This window comes from Triticum aestivum, chromosome 4A (genome assembly GCF_018294505.1).
Source record: "Triticum aestivum cultivar Chinese Spring chromosome 4A, IWGSC CS RefSeq v2.1, whole genome shotgun sequence".
In the NCBI taxonomy this organism is placed as follows: Eukaryota; Viridiplantae; Streptophyta; class Magnoliopsida; order Poales; family Poaceae; genus Triticum; species Triticum aestivum.
In genome coordinates this window covers 575,486,467-575,502,076 of record NC_057803.1, presented here as the reverse complement: position 1 = coordinate 575,502,076, position 15,610 = coordinate 575,486,467, and the positions used below count along the sequence as shown (strand labels likewise).

General features: G+C 45.5%; 2 protein-coding genes across 3 annotated transcripts; one reads left to right on the top strand and one right to left on the bottom strand.

Moving 5' to 3' along the window:
- The first annotated feature begins 742 nt into the window (after nucleotides 1-742).
- LOC123082349 (zinc-finger homeodomain protein 11-like) lies at nucleotides 743-1,884 on the top strand. Its single transcript, XM_044504696.1, has one exon. The coding sequence runs from the start codon at nucleotides 1,035-1,037 to the stop codon at nucleotides 1,743-1,745; it is 711 nt and encodes a 236-aa protein (XP_044360631.1). The 5' UTR covers nucleotides 743-1,034; the 3' UTR covers nucleotides 1,746-1,884.
- A 6,357-nt stretch (nucleotides 1,885-8,241) lies between these two features.
- Nucleotides 8,242-14,339, bottom strand: LOC123087077 (cytochrome c oxidase assembly protein COX11, mitochondrial). Of its 2 annotated transcripts, XM_044508980.1 has the most exons (7): nucleotides 13,934-14,339; nucleotides 13,233-13,285; nucleotides 12,364-12,436; nucleotides 12,180-12,284; nucleotides 9,146-9,226; nucleotides 8,632-8,738; nucleotides 8,242-8,460 (listed from the first exon to the last, which is right to left on the bottom strand). In XM_044508980.1, exons 1-6 carry the CDS (start codon nucleotides 14,228-14,230, stop codon nucleotides 8,640-8,642), a joined length of 708 nt encoding a protein of 235 aa, XP_044364915.1. In that variant the 5' UTR covers nucleotides 14,231-14,339; the 3' UTR covers nucleotides 8,242-8,460; nucleotides 8,632-8,639. The 2 variants fall into 2 exon arrangements, with proteins under 2 accessions (XP_044364915.1, XP_044364914.1); XM_044508979.1 differs by having other exon boundaries at nucleotides 8,242-8,738; nucleotides 13,934-14,338.
- Between the last annotated feature and the right edge of the window lie 1,271 nt (nucleotides 14,340-15,610).

Genomic DNA, 15,610 nt, shown 5'->3' with positions numbered 1-15,610 from the left:
CTGGAGATGCTCTAATCAGCTCATTCGTGATTCCTTGAAGAATCGTGAAGGAATTGGAGATCACAAAAAATTCTGCTAACAATTATTTAACATATCCAATCATATGATAGAATCGGGCGATCTGTTGTGTCTGCTGAATCGCGCTAGCGCAAGAGATTCAAGAAATGTACTTAGTCAGCTTATATATGCACATTACAGTTAGTTTTCAACACAATGCATTCGTGAAGTTACATTTGTTTATGTATCATGCTTTTGTGTATACAAAGTACTCCCTCCGGTCCTTTTTAGTTCGCATATAAGATTTATCTGAAGTCAAGCCTCGTAAAGTTTGATCAATTTTATAGAAAAAAATACCAACATTCATAATGTGAAATCAATATCATCAGTAGATGCGGCATGAATTAAATTTTCACATTATATAACTTTAGCATGGTAGATGTTGATATTTTTCCATACAAATATGGTCAAACTTTATGAAGATTGACTTTAGACAATTCTTATATGCAGAGTAAAAAGGATCAAAGGGAGTACATGCACATCCTAAATACGACATGGGAAGATACTCCATGTGTAATCGTATCTTGAAAAGATTCTGGCTCAAAACATTGCACCTGCTACCCTCCAAGGGCAGCACAGAGGAAAGTCAAACAGTGCCCTGTCTGTCCTCCTTTGCTTGCGGCAGCAAGAAGCAGTACCCCTACACCCAAAACGCCAGGATCACAAAATATATTGCAAGAATCAAGAACAACACGCGGCAAATCTACCATCTCGACGTGCACCGAACTGCCGAGCCACCACAACAAGCTTTGCACATCTCCACATTATGCTTGAGTACCAGCAGTACTTCTTCCACTACATACCCGGCACAAACTTACAGCTCCTCTCAAGCTCCCACGTAGCATGCACAGCTGCTGCTGAACGGGCCACATAGTAGAAGGAGAGAGAGAGAGAGAGAGAGAGAGAGAGAGAGAGAGAGGAGCAAAGGGGAAGAGGAAGAAGAAGGCAAGAAAGAGGGAGGGAGGGAGAAGAGAGCAATGGAGCAGCTGCAGCACCAGCAGGAGCGGGCGCGAGAGGTGTACAGGGAGTGCCTGCGCAACCACGCGGCGAAGCTGGGCACCTACGCCTCCGACGGCTGCTGCGAGTACACCCCCGACGACAGCCAGCCCGCCGCGCTCCTCTGCGCCGCCTGCGGCTGCCACCGCAACTTCCACCGGAAGGCGTTCCTCGACGGCACGGCCTCTCCCGGCGCCGCCAGCCAGCACGCGCCGCTAATGCTGCCCTCTCCCGGCGCCCCGCCGGGCTACATGCACCACCACCTGGCAATGGCCGGCCCCTCTGGGCCTGGGGTCGCCATGGGCGGCGGCGACGGCGGCGGGTCGCACAGCGGCGGGGGCAGCAGGCGGCGGACGCGGACCAAGTTCACCGACGAGCAGAAGGCGCGGATGCTGCGGTTCGCGGAGCGGCTGGGGTGGCGGATGCCCAAGCGCGAGCCCGGCCGCGCGCCCGGGGACGACGAGGTCGCGCGCTTCTGCCGGGAGATCGGGGTCACCAGGCAGGTCTTCAAGGTCTGGATGCACAACCACAAGGCCGGTGTCGGCGGCAGCGGGGGCGCCGGCGCCCAGACGTCGTCGTCGACCACGCGTGGCGGCGGAGGTGGAGGTGGAGGCGCGGGGGGCATGTCGCCGGCGATGGGTGGCGACGGTGAGGACGACGAGGAGGTGAGAGGCAGCGAGATGTGCATGTAGCAGTTCTCTTCTTCCTACGTGTAGTGGGATGGCATGGCTAGGCTGGGATAATTTAACTCGTTCTTCTTCGCTGATTTCTTCGGCATTTTTTGCTTCGATCGGCCGGTTGATTCTTGACGTTGAGATTAATTGTGTTTAACAGTGATCGATCCTAATGATGTGTTATTTTGGTAATTAATCAATTGATTTTGTTGTTACCCTCAAAGGAGGCTCGTGTCTTTACTTGGTATACTTGATTGTCCACTTGAAATGCATATGGGCTATGAACTAGTACAAATGAGCCATGCATGCTTAATTTCCCTTTGCACTTAGTTTAGCTTGATCTGGCAAGGACTCATTGAGTTTATTCATGAAAGATGGAGAGTAATAAACTTGCTTGAGAAGGCTAGGTTGCCCCACTACACTCCTCTGAATGGCGGGACTCGCAATAAAAATATACGTACTCCCTTTCGATCCATACATCCATTTGAGCGCCAAGTAATATGGAGCGCAGGGAGTATATGATTTTCCTTTCCTATGGAGTATTTGGTTCAGAACAATTGAACTTCCAAAATTCATTATTCTCCTACGTACTAATTCAGATTTTCTTTTACCAAGAGGTCAAACATCTTGTAGAATTTTTGTGCTTCTTAGCGGTGCAATGAAACAACTTTATTGCCTTTTTTTCGGTCCAAGATAGGAAGTACTAAGCCATGGCAATTTATTCCTGTGTTCCAAAGACGCTGAGGGTTCATCATGTTTTAATCCATTCTGATGAGCCAACATATTCCAAACAGCCTGATTTGTGCTGCATAAATGAGTGCAGTGTAATCTTTCAAACAGCCAGGGTTATCACTTCTCGAATATATTTTCCAGACAGCCACATGGTCCTCTTTTGGTCTCCTATCTCATTCGATCGATAATATGCGGCACCTGCAATTTTTACTTATATAGGTATCGCATACTATTGATCATAGTTTATGCATTTCTACTTGTAGTTTTGCATTAATAAAAATTAGTTAGAGACATATCAGTTACTCCCTTCGTTCCATAATATAAAGTGTTTTGGTGTCAAAACGCTCTTATATCATGGGATTGAGGTAATACTATTTAAATGTTACTCTTTGGTATATAGACCAGATCGATGCCTCCAACTTTAGATTCGTTCACCATTTCTATTATAGACTGCAGTAGTATAGTTCTAAAATCCTATAACATCACATAAAAATACATAAATATTATTAAGAATGGTTGCCTATATCCTTAGATTAAGCAAGGGAGATATGCACATTACCACAGAGCAAGGCTTGCCAGGCATTGTGGCCGGTTTGCCGAAGTACGAAGTCCCATAAATAATCATTTACTGATGAGAGATGAAGAGCAACACAAGTACACAACGAACCAACACAAAATAACTAGAGATCGTTCAGTACACCGTAAGCTCGGGTTTGAATGCAGGAGCTAGCTGTATCTGGTTCGTGCGTACGGCCGTGGGTTTGTCAAACGAAATAACTCACGTACTAATTCCGAGCAGAACCATCTCGATCGATCGTACTATTTACGATCATGCAGGGCGTCGCATGTGATTGGGCATGTGGGTTGCAACGGGTACGGTGATAATGCTATATATAGACTGATCTTAGTGGAGTAATGCGGTGGATGGGGTGAAGCTGGAACGGGTATCAGCTAACTCGAGTGTGTGTCCGTATGCGATCATGTACTGTGATCTCATGTGGCGAGATGCATGGCCGTGAGAGGAATATATGTAATCATGGGATATATATCGAGGTATGGCCAGGGATAGATCAGACTGTTTCTAGCTACTTCCTACCGCTGCATTAGATGGATTAATCTATTGTTCTGTCGGCTAACATTTTATGTTCCGTTCGAGAAGATATCGTCTAGTAAAGGGTAAGAACGTCCACACGCAAATCGCGAAACCAAGAGTGATTGGATCAAATTCTGCAAAATCTAACCATATGCTGGTATTCTTGTCATTTTGGGTCACTTATAGAAAGACATGCGCAAGAACACGTCCACTACTAGTAACACATGGGAGAACAATTGGTGGGTATCAGGGATAAATTGGTGATCCCACAAAATTCACACCGAACACCCTGTGATGCAAAAATGCAGTAGAGTTTAAACCCGTACGAGTGAGACTTATGGCGCGGAATATTTCAAAGGTGATTAGATTTTCATTGGCTTCCGGTCACCTTTTTCTGTATCGTTCTATCAGGGATCCGATGACCGAGTGCCCTTCTTCTTCTTCTGTCGTCTTCCTCCTTCTACCCCAACGACCCTACCTCCCCTGACGGCAGCTGAACCGCAGGACCCCGCCACCTATGTGGTTATGCTATCGCATGTGCTTCACCGCCCCTCTGCCAAGTTGTAGCCACCCCGACCTTCCCCCCGAACATCACATTCACCTTAGCGTCGGGAACCCCCGCACCCGAACCAGTCAACCTCAATCATATCCTTCGACGCCAGTAGCAGGCCGCGGTGGCCCTGTCTCCGGCCAAGCCCTAGCTTGGGCTTGTCGGAGACACAATGGCTGACTGCGACGTCTATGTCTCACCATCGGGACTGTGTGAAAAAAAATAGGCACAAATACGGAGATATATACATTCATGTGTCTACCACCCCGCTATTGTAAAGTGGTTCTCACTGGCCAATTATTTTCTAGGGAGCACAACTTAGATCCCCTTCCAGAAAGATAACTAGTTTTTTATAAGACAAGATGTGATGCCCCCTAGCCTTAGGAAAAAGGGATGGTTCCTCTAAAGAGCTTTTTCTTCACATGGACAGCCAAACTTCATCACTTGATTATTGAGAAATAACTTCTTCACGTAATCCCTCCGTTCCCTTTTAGTCTGCATATAAGATTTGGTCAAAGTCAAACTTTGACTAAATTTATAAAAAAAAATCAAGATTCACAATATGAAATCAACATTGTTAGATGCATCATGAAATTAATTTTCATGCCATATAGCTTTAGTATTGTAGATGTTGATATTTTTTTCTATAAAATTGATCAAACATTACAAAGTTTGACTTTAACCAAATCTTATATGCAGACTAAAAAGAAGCGGAGGGAGTACATATAAGGTGTTCCATGGATAATGCAAATGAAAATTATTTGCTGACTCAAGCCTATATTGCCTATGGATCGAAATACTCCAAGACTCTGCCTTAGAAAATTAGTTTTTTTTAGATGCCAAACACATTGTAGAGGCATACACACGCACACAACTACAAAAAATGCTAGGAGGAAGATATGAGCAACTAAAATCTTCTGCGTATGTGCCACATGCCAAAATCGAGGAGACGTTCTCAAGTTGACACGTCATCATCACCGTGTGTTTACTTGCTTTGTCCCGATGTGTCACATCACTGGCTGCCGCTCGCTCTCCGGAACCATGCAGAGAGAGACCTGGCACTTGGGTGCACCGCACCGGGAGACGCCCATGTCTGAAGCCTTTGACTGGCCACCTTCCCCCACGCCGGCCGAGTGAACATCACATGATCATGGCAGCGACTACACTCACATCATCACTCATAGGACACGGGTCCGAAACGTGACAGCCCGGATCGGATCCGCGTCGTCACGAACCTGGCCCAAAGTCCAAACTCACCTCAGCGCTTGTACTGCACTGCACTGCACGCATCGTCCAAAACGAGTACTGCCTGCGTACCCCGGCGGCCCGGTAAAGTGAAGATGACCGCCGCACCGCACGGCATGAGGCGGTACGTCGCCACCGCCACGGCCGCCGTACGCAGCGAGCAGTCAGGCGACCGCCTCCTGCGCCGCGCAGCAGCAGCACGACGGCAGGCATGCGACCGAACTGATGCAGCGCTGCAAAAGCCGCCGCGCTACGTGCTCCGCCGCTAGCCGCCGAGGCGAGGCGTCGGAGCTCGCCGGTCCCGGACCGGAGGCCGTATCCAGGCCCGGGGCCACGGCGAGGCGATCCGCACGGCGGATTCGCTCCCTGGCGCGACGCGGGGTCGCGGCCAAACAGTACCGCCGGTACAAGAGAAATACTCCCGGCAGTGCCCTCCTCTCGACGTGCGACAGCAGCTCAACAGCGGCAGCGGGGCGCCTGCCCTGGCCTCGTCTCTTCTCCCGTAGCCGCGGGGGCGGGGCCAATCGGATCGACTGCACAGGGCTGCCGGCTACAGTCCGAAACACCAGTGGTGTCTACGGTGCACCAGTACCGTCCCATAAGATTCGATTCATCTTTCATGTGATCTTCTCTCTTCGTAAGCACTCATGTCGCGACACGCACGGGCACGTACTATACTACTTCCTTTGTTCGAAAATACTTGTCTTAGAAATAGTTGTATCTAGAACTAAAACAAGTCTAGATATAACCATTTCTAGGACAAGTATTTTCGAACGGAGGAAGTACTAGCTGGTGATACATATTCCCTCGGTCCCTTCCATGATACAACAACGTTTTTGACACTAAGAACAATGTCAAAAACGTTTTTGTATTGTGGGACGGACGGAGTAGATCCCACGACAGCATGGTTGACCGCCGACGAGAGTTTGTAGGAGAATTTCACGCGGAAATTTAAGAGCTTTTTGTTGTTTCTACATCCTGAAGCTACGTATTCAGAGGCTAATTGATTTGATACCAAATTTTGCTAACTATTAAATGTTGGTTAGAGATTGGTTGCATACCAACTTTCGTTGTCAATCTTATAAACGGTTGTCAAATGTTGGCAACTTTTGATTTTACCAAATGTTAGCTTGCCAAATATTGACAGCCAAACGGTGGTAGCAAACCAATCAGCTTCTGACCTAAGACGTCTTATATTTATTTACGGAGTACTAGTACTTACCAATCGTCTTTGTTGGCACCACATAGTGCATGACTTGAGAAGAATGTCAAGTCAAAATCTTATCAGGATGTCTTTTCTTTATTCTGGCAAAATCTTATCAGGATGTGTTTAGATTTGGAACATCAACCCTGGCCCTGGCTGATCAAGGTAGACGCGGGTTCGAATATTGGCTGACGCATTTTTATTTCTTTCTGAAGACGCGAAAGTTTAAAATGTTGTCGCTGCGGTTGAATAGCCACTACGCCAGGGAAAAGTCAATGATATTATTGACTGATAAACCTATCTATATCTACTTCAAAAAAGTTCAATTCAAAATTTGATTTTAAATTGCGTCCGATTTTTTTCCGGAATTTGATGGTTACCATGGTAACCACAAATTCCGATGCCCCACAAGAAAAAAGCTCCGCTCGGGATCCAAAACCTTGATATTGACAGCCAAATGATGGTAGCAAATCAATCAGCCTCTGACCTAAGATGTCTTATATTTATTTACGGAGTACTAGTAACCTAAGACGTCTTATATTTATTTACGGAGTACTAGTACTTACCAATGGTCTTTGTTGGCACCACATAGTGCATGACTTGAGAAGAATGTCAAGTCAAAATCTTATCAGGATGTCTTTTCTTTATTCTGCCAAAATCTTATCAGGATGTGTTTAGATTTGGAACATCAACCCTGGCCCTGGCTGATCAAGGTGAAATGCAAACGTACGGTCCTAGGTAGCAAATAACTAAACTTCAACAAAAATACTGATTCTGATTATTATTTTTGGAAAGAAGTTCATTTTTCACCCTCAAATGTGCCTCAATTGACAAATCCCCCCCTGAACTCTAATTTGGTACAATTTTGACCCTGAAATCTCCAAAACCGGATGAAATTGCCCCTTGAGCGGTTTTGCTACAATTTTGGTGGTTTTGGGGGATGACGTGGCATTGTTTGCTTTGCCTTGGGCTGCAGAGTGGACAGAAGGTGCCCGACGACGGGCTAGCACGGCGGCGAGCTAGGGCACCTCCATGCGGGAATCAAGCTAGGGGGGGAGAGAGGGCTTTGGGAAAACTGAGGCAAACAAGGAGTTCACCCTAGCCTCGCATGCTAGGTCGAGGAGGAGGACATCGATGCCATGGATGGTTGCAGCGGCTACCGGAGCACAACATCATGGAGGAAGAAACATGGGGTCGATGGGCTTGCTGGGGAGGCGGCAGAGGCGTCGGGCCTCCTCGGAGCTAGGGAATCAGGTGTGCCGACGGCAGATCGAAAACGAGGAAGACGACGTTCCCGCTGTAATTTGGGGGGCGACTCACAAAAATTGGTTTAGCAGAGTAGGTGAGGGAGGCGTGGTGGAGATGCTTGACATGGCGTTGGGGATGAGGTTGTCGGTGGGCGTGTGTGCAACAACTGCGGTGGCGCTGGCTGCGGCACACATGCGTGCGGTGCGCGTGAGATACCCGCCGCGAGAGGGTGGGAGGGCTGGGCATCTAGGGCGACATTGTACCACCTCGATGGGGAGCATCGACGTCATGGAGGTCGATGAACGACACAGAGGAAAGAGGGAGAGAGGGAGAAGATGACGTTTTCTCCCAAAACCACCAAAATAATAAGAAAACCGCTCTAGGGTCTGATTTATTTGGTTTTGAGAATTTCAGGGTTAAAATTGTACCAAAATAGACTTCAGAAAAATGAACTTCTTTCTTATTTTTGTTGTTGCTACTTTTCCTGAATTTACTGTTCATCACGAGCATCTGAGCCTGGGTTCAGACGTACATTACCAGGAAAAAAATACATTAACCATTTAGGTCCAAACAAACGTGATAAAGTTTCCTGATCCCATCAATACATTCATTCCCCTTCCTCGATTCTTCAGATCGGCCCAAAACTGTTTCTCCAATTTGACTGCATCGGAACAATCCTTACAGATTATTTGCAAAAATTTCCACCAAACCATGTGAACTAATAACTACATGAAAAACCTAACCTTTTACTCTTGGTGTTACATGAGAAGGAGTTTTTAGGAACACAATTTGCGTAACGGTTTCAATAGAATTAATGTTACGGGTCACTTACAATCATTTCTACTCTTTCACCTTAAAGAATGTATAGGAAAGAACTATGTTGTTCACCCCGTCCATTTTGGGGTCCGTCTCAAACTCAGGGTCAATGTAGAAGAATACCTGAAAGTTTTCAGGTGCATGTTACAACAAGCAGCAGAGCTACCATTCAACAAAAAAAAAGCAGAGTTACCATAGGTGGATATTATGATACAGTAGTTCAACATACACAGTTTCAGGTCCTATCATTAGAAATAATAGACTTGTATCTGGACTATTATAATAAGTCGGTCCCCACCAAAATAAGCAATGTAGAGTAGACCTTTCTCTTTTTGCCTTGATTTATGACAGGATATCTAGGAATTTTCTTTTGTAGGATTGTTTTTGGAATATATATATATTTTTGCCCTCGGAACGAAAGGTGAGGTGCCCTGAATCTCACTGTTTACGTTGTTTTTCAGTTTGTGCAGAAATAATGGTGGCAACTAGAAAAGCCATCGTTACTGCATAGAATGCAAAATTAAACTCACCGGCATGTCAATCTGCTCCCCTGGAAGAAGTGTTTGCTCCTCAAAGCAGAAACATTGTATTTTATTGAAGTAAATTGCAGCCTGTAGGGTAGGAAAAAAGGACTTGTAAACTCAAAACATCAGGAGTCAAGACTTGGCATAGGTACAATACTCTCAACTTAGCTTCAGTGTAGCAATAAACTAGGCTGAAAATGTAGTCATCTTAGTCCTCCATGTTAAAAAAATTAGCCATCACCTCAACAATGGTTTTATATTTACAATTTTCTGAAAGCAATTTCATTTTTCACCTCATTCACAAAAGTCAACAATGATTCATATTTCCCTCTGGTAGAAACCAAGTTCAGAGCTATTTTACCCAACATCACAAATTATATGCTAACAAGAACAGAACATGATGAGAAGTGTACAGTGTGAACACTCTTCATAAATCATGCTTCCCGGCACGCCAAGGTTAAGGTTGCAAAGTTGTGCTCCAGCAAAGACAGGGGTTTCTTTGATTCATAACGACTGCAGTTTATTTGACATCGCAAAAATAAATGTACCAAGTCTTGTTTCTACGGTGGGGCTTTTGTAACAGGTCAAGTATAATCTTCAAAGAGTAAAAATATACCTAAACTTACATCCACAAATAGTAGTAAACCAGTATGTTAAATCTTACATGCATTTAAACCAGTATCCACAAAGTCATCTTAGTGCTTCATGTTAAAAAAAATAGCCATCACCTCAACTATGGTTTTATATCTACAATTTTCTGAAAGCAATTTCATTTTTCACCTCATTCGCAAAAGTAAACCGTGATTCATATTTTTCTCTGGTAGAAATCAAGTTCAGAGCTATGTTACCCAACGTACTGCCACGAAGGCACTAATTATAGGCTAACAAGAAGAAAACATGATGAGAAGTCTACAGTCTGAACACTCTTGATAATCATGCTTCCTAGCACATGCCAACAAGGTTAAGGTTCCAAAGTTGTGCTCCAAAAAAGACAGGGGTTTCTTTGATTCATAACAATTGCAGCTTATTTGACATCACAAAAATACATGTACCTAGTCTTGTTTCCAGGGTAGGGCTTTTGTAACAGGTCGAGTATAATCTTCAAAGAGTAAAGGATATATCTATCGAAACTTACATCTGCAAATAGTAACAAACCAGTATGATACATGCATTTTCAAGGCTTAACTACAATGTCTCGTGCTCTTATGTATTTTGAAGGTCCTTTATTACTCTATAAAGTCCGAACCACAAAAATCGACAGAGACTTGTCTGATGTTCTAAGATGCTCTTAAGACAAAAGGAAAATATTGCATCTGACATTTCTTGGCCATCATAACATAGGAAATATTACCAGAAGGAACTATGCTTTATTGGTTGAACATATTGTCGTACATCTCTAGCAGATGCCTCAAAGTCATATTTGAGGAGAATTTTTTTGTTTAGGGGAATTAAGCATCAGCTAGCAGATTCCTTTATTACTCTATAAAGTCCGAACCACAAAAATCGACAGAGATTTGTCTGATGTTCTAAGATGCTCTTAAGACAAAAGGAAAATATTGCATCTGACATTTCTTGGCCATCATAACATAGGAAATATTACCAGAAGGAACTATGCTTTATTGGTTGAACATATTGTCGTACATCTCTAGCAGATGCCTCAAAGTCATATTTGAGGAGAATTTTTTTGTTTAGGGGAATTAAGCATCAGCTAGCAGATTCCTCAAAAAGTTTAATCCCACAAATATGACCGACCCCCCCCCCCCCCAAAAAAAATGCCGTCCATCTCAAATTTAGTCCAGCAGCAGCCATTCTCAGTAAAAATAGGGAGACGGTCGGCCCCCTCCGCTGTTGCCGCTGCCGACCCGGTGACCGCGAAAATGGAACCCCCTCCCCCACCCCACCCCACCGCGCCTGCAATCCGGCGAATCTCAGCAGCAACGAGGAATTTCACAAAATCGGGCAGCAGCCACTTCAGCCGCTTCCATGGTCGGCGGCACCCCGCTCATCCCGGTTCGTTCTTTTCCTCCTTCTCCACACCCCTGCCCGACACAGCCACTTCCCGTAGGTGTTCTCCCAGGCGGCTGCTCCCGCCACCGGCCCCATCTCCAGCGACCGAGATGATGCGGTTAGGCGAAATTCTGTTGCAGCAAGATCATGCAGTTAGGCTCGACTGCATGCTGCCCGCTTTACACGAGCCGCTGTGCTGCCACCCGTGGCTCCAGCCGGGCCGCGGCGTGCCAGGGCAGAGCCTGCCCACAAACGAAGACACGCCGCGGCCATCGCCCTCCGCCTCAGCCATGAAGCCCGTGATCTTGAGCTCGCAGCGGGACTTGGTGCTGAGCACCACCTCATGGGCGATGGGGTTGAGGAACTCGCTGATGCCGATAGACCTCGGGGTGCAGCTGGGCGGCTGGCCAGGGTGGCACTTGTTCCCGTGGATGACGTCGCACAGGTTGGCTGTCGAGCGCAAGCATTCAGACCGCACCGGCGCTGGAGCTGCTGGCCTTGGGCTTGGGCACGTGCACCTCCGACGGGTGGAACCGGCACTGCAGCGACTTCTTCAGCGCGAACCACACCGTCGGCGCCGGCGCCGGTGCAGCAACCTTCTCCGCGCTACATGTGCTGCTTGTGGGTGTGCGGACTGCTTGTGTATCCGTACGATCGTGATGATTGTGGGCTGCGTGCGTGTGTTATAGGTGTTTGATAAAATGCATGACCAAATATTTAGTACAGAGGATTAAGTTTTAGGGGATCTGCTAGCTGAAGAAAACATTAATCCCTAAAAAATGACTTTTGGGGAAAGGGAGAAGGTTTGAGGGATTAAGTTTAGAGCATCCGTTAGAGATGCTCTCAGGAACACTATGCAGCAATGAGAACAATGTATTACACATACATCCCACAAAATTTCTGACAAAATAATAAAACAAGATAAACGGATACAGCTATACTGCAACGTGCCATTAGGTTCCAAGAGGAAACAGCAGGGATATGAAATTGTGTCATAATAATAAATGAATATGCAAGATTACAGCTTTTATACCTTCATCGGAGCAACATTATACGTGGACACACCAGTAATTGGAGCTGAACTGCTATTTTCAGCAGTATAAAATGCAAGAGCACTTTCACCAGGTTTAACCTTCACCTATAATTGGAATAGATCAAGAATAAATACACGCACAAACAAAAATGCTTTTTCATTGGCACTAAAGTTCTGACTATACCTCTCTCTGCGTAGGAATAAACTTCCATGGCATTCCATCAGCAACATCAGCATTAAATTGGATAACTATCTCTCTGCAAACAAAATGAATGCCTTAATCTAAGGAACAAGATGAGATGCTATGTCACTTATGTGAATACCAGGAAACTGTGAGCAGTTAGTTTTTTCTTGTTTGAACTTTGAAGGATGTACAGATAGTTAAAATAAAGCGTTAAAAGGGGATTTATGTCAGCACCTTAACGCCTTTGTCAAGTTCTATAACAGTTAGCTTATGGTTAATACTGCAGACAAGCGATGGTGGTCAACACTGTACCAACTAAACCTTCAAGATAATGTATTCCAGATATCTTCCCCCAAATCAAGTGTCATATCAGCTTAGTATTGCTGAAAGATAATCAGAAGGACCATGCTGGGGACAAGTAAAAGGAATCTACTTCATGCAACCACCAGCTAGCCAACAACACATGGACTACACAATGTTCGCAAAACTGACTACAGCCAAGTTGCAAGTCACACTAGAAGTGCTAGTCATAAGATATGAACGGCCAAGATGAGACAGCAAGTTATTCTAGAGAAGTCAGCAAGCACAATGGAGCAGACTGGACTTCATGACCTCTCAGAGTAAATTCACGGTGAAGTCCTTTAACGGAACCTTCTGATCAACAGTTTCTTTCTCTAAAACACACAAAAGCTTCGTGCGTCAATGAATAATTACATTCAAGGTACAATAAAATAAACTATGCAAAATAATATATCCAGAGGAAACTGCTAAGGGAATGATAGTTCAGATGTTTGGTGTAGGGTTCAAAAAGATCTAAACGGAAATGGAAGTACCCAGAAACTTGGTACCCAATGTTTAACAAGGGTCACCTTGATGGTGTCGTTCCGACTCGAGCATGTCGGGAGATCTTCTCTTCTACACTCTGCAGAGGATCAAACATTGTTATACACCAGGAACACGACACCCCAAGTACAAGCACACTGGATGTTCACACTTAACGCCCCTTTCGACTATTTATCTATTTACCAGCACCAATAAGAGCTGTCTCCATACCAAACTTTAGGCTAAGCCTGGCAGTTACCTTTTTTGTCATTTTTTTCAAAATTAGATCAACATCTTGCATGCAAATCTTTGTCTTGAAATGAACCAGAAATAGCTTGATGGCATTCCAACAGAACATGCACAAATTTCAAGCACACAATTATAGATGGCCAAGTGATAGAACATACAGACCCAGAAGAGGCCGCATTTCCCCATACTATATAATCTTCTAATTAGAGAACTACTCCTTAGTCTACACATCCCCATTTTAACCTTAAGAAAGAGGATCGCAAATTATGAACTCCGCATAACCCAGGAATCATAGCAATTCCCGCACATAACATGAACGGGAAGCAGATTTTAAATCTGAACCCTACTCAATCATGGATCGGCGCTGTTAGTATCGACCAAATCAAGCACGACCTAATAATGGTGATCCTCGGAAATGCGCCGTTCCGAGAACACCAAATACCGCACTTGCATAAGTAAATCGAACGGGGGGTAGTAGGGGGCGGGGGAGGGGGCAGACCTCGCGGCGCTGGACGGTGCCGCCGTACCCGGTGGCCTGGCAGAACCGGCGGTAGAGCGGGACGGCCGCGTAGGAGGCGCCGACCATGGCGACTGCCACGCCGACAAGGTAACCCAGGGTCTTCCTAGAGCTCTTCTCCCGGCCCGCTGCCGCAGCGGCGGCCGCGGCGGCGGAGGAAGATGCGAGCCCGCGACGGAGGAAGACGTCGGCCGCGGGCGGACACGGATGGCAAGGGGTGAGGCGGCGCGCGAACGGGACGGAGAGGTGGCGGTGGAGGAGCCTCGGGAGCGGAGGCATCGCGTCGGCGACGCCGGGGGCGGCGAGAGGTCAGAGATGAGGCCACGGATGGCAATGGGGGATGCCGCCGCCGCGATTCGCTGCGATGTGTTCGGCTTAATTGCGAAGTGCAAATGCAAGGCCTGCTATACTGCCAGCGATGGGCAACTGCAGCGATCGGAGACGTTGGATCCGTATCAGACGGCTCCCAATAAGATGATCCGTATCAGAGGCACGAGCCATGATAGCGGGGCTATTTGATTTTTTGCCACAACTTAGGGTGCGTTTGGAAGCCAAAGTATTTTTATGGTTTTATAGAAATACTGTGGTTTCTAAAGAAACTTTGATACTCAATACTTTGAGTCGTTTGGATGAAAAAAATACTGCAGTTCAACAAACCGTGGTATCTCTAAAACTGTGGTATTTTTGTTGTATGTAAAAAAGAGGCCCTGACCTCTTTTTTTAAAACCGAGAAAGCGTTGGCTGCTTGGCCTCTCTTGTGTCCAACTTCTGGCCATCAACGCATGTGATGCATAAGTCGATAGCTAGCTGAAAACGTCGACCTTCAGTGCATGTGTTAACTACCTCGGTCTTTAATTGGTTACAAGAGATAACTCTACTACAGATTTTAGCATCTAGGAGAACATGCTCGTGCAAGGCTGGAAGCATATGATGGCTATTAGTACAAACTGATCCCTGAGTGTAGCTGAATATGCATGCAGCAACATAACAGCCGATGCAAACCAAAAAAAACTGAGAAAAACTACCACTTGCCAAACACCTCGGCGGTTTTATCAAAACAGAGAAAAACTATGCTTTTTAGAAACTGAAGTATTTATTTATTGCCCATGTATTGTAATACTCCCTCCATTTTTATATATAAGGCCACTATCAAAATAACAATTTGCAGATATACAAGGCCACTAACACTAATCGATGCAATATTAATGGTGTTTGCCTCGTAGTACTAGTAAAGGAGGACATTAATTACCCCTTTCATGCATGCGGGAGTGAGAGCATTGGCTTGATGTGCATGAAAGAGAAGAATACACATTAATTTACTCGGCAAACAAGGAGACAAGCTACCTTCCAACATTGCCTTGGTACCTGTAATATGGGTTTGTGGCCTTGTATACAAAAATGGAGGGAGTACTTAGGTTTTGGAATACCATGGTTTTGAGAAAACGTTGTTGCCAAACTAGGCCTTACTTTGGACTTTGGCAATTTGCCACTACTTATTTTGTAATTGAACTTTTGCCACAACTTAGTTTGAACTTTGATCTTTTGCCACTTTATAACACAAAAACAATCTTTGGAAATGATGGATGAAATACAAGCACAAATCAGAGGACAATTATACCCTCATACCTGTTTGACTGAAACAGGTGAGCCTCGTTCTGT

What these genes read in the sequence shown, in the direction of transcription:
- LOC123082349 (XM_044504696.1), top strand. Translation starts at nt 1,035, where the DNA reads ATGGAGCAGCTGCAGCACCAGCAGGAGCGGGCGCGAGAGGTGTACAGG.
- LOC123087077 (XM_044508980.1), bottom strand. Translation starts at nt 14,230, where the DNA reads ATGCCTCCGCTCCCGAGGCTCCTCCACCGCCACCTCTCCGTCCCGTTC. An exon ending in GTCGGAACGACACCATCAAG is followed by an intron (nt 12,437 to 13,232) that starts GTGACCCTTGTT and finishes TTTTGTTTGCAG; the next exon opens with AGAGATAGTTATCCAATTTA. An exon ending in ATAATGTTGCTCCGATGAAG is followed by an intron (nt 9,227 to 12,179) that starts GTATAAAAGCTG and finishes CCTACCCTACAG; the next exon opens with GCTGCAATTTACTTCAATAA.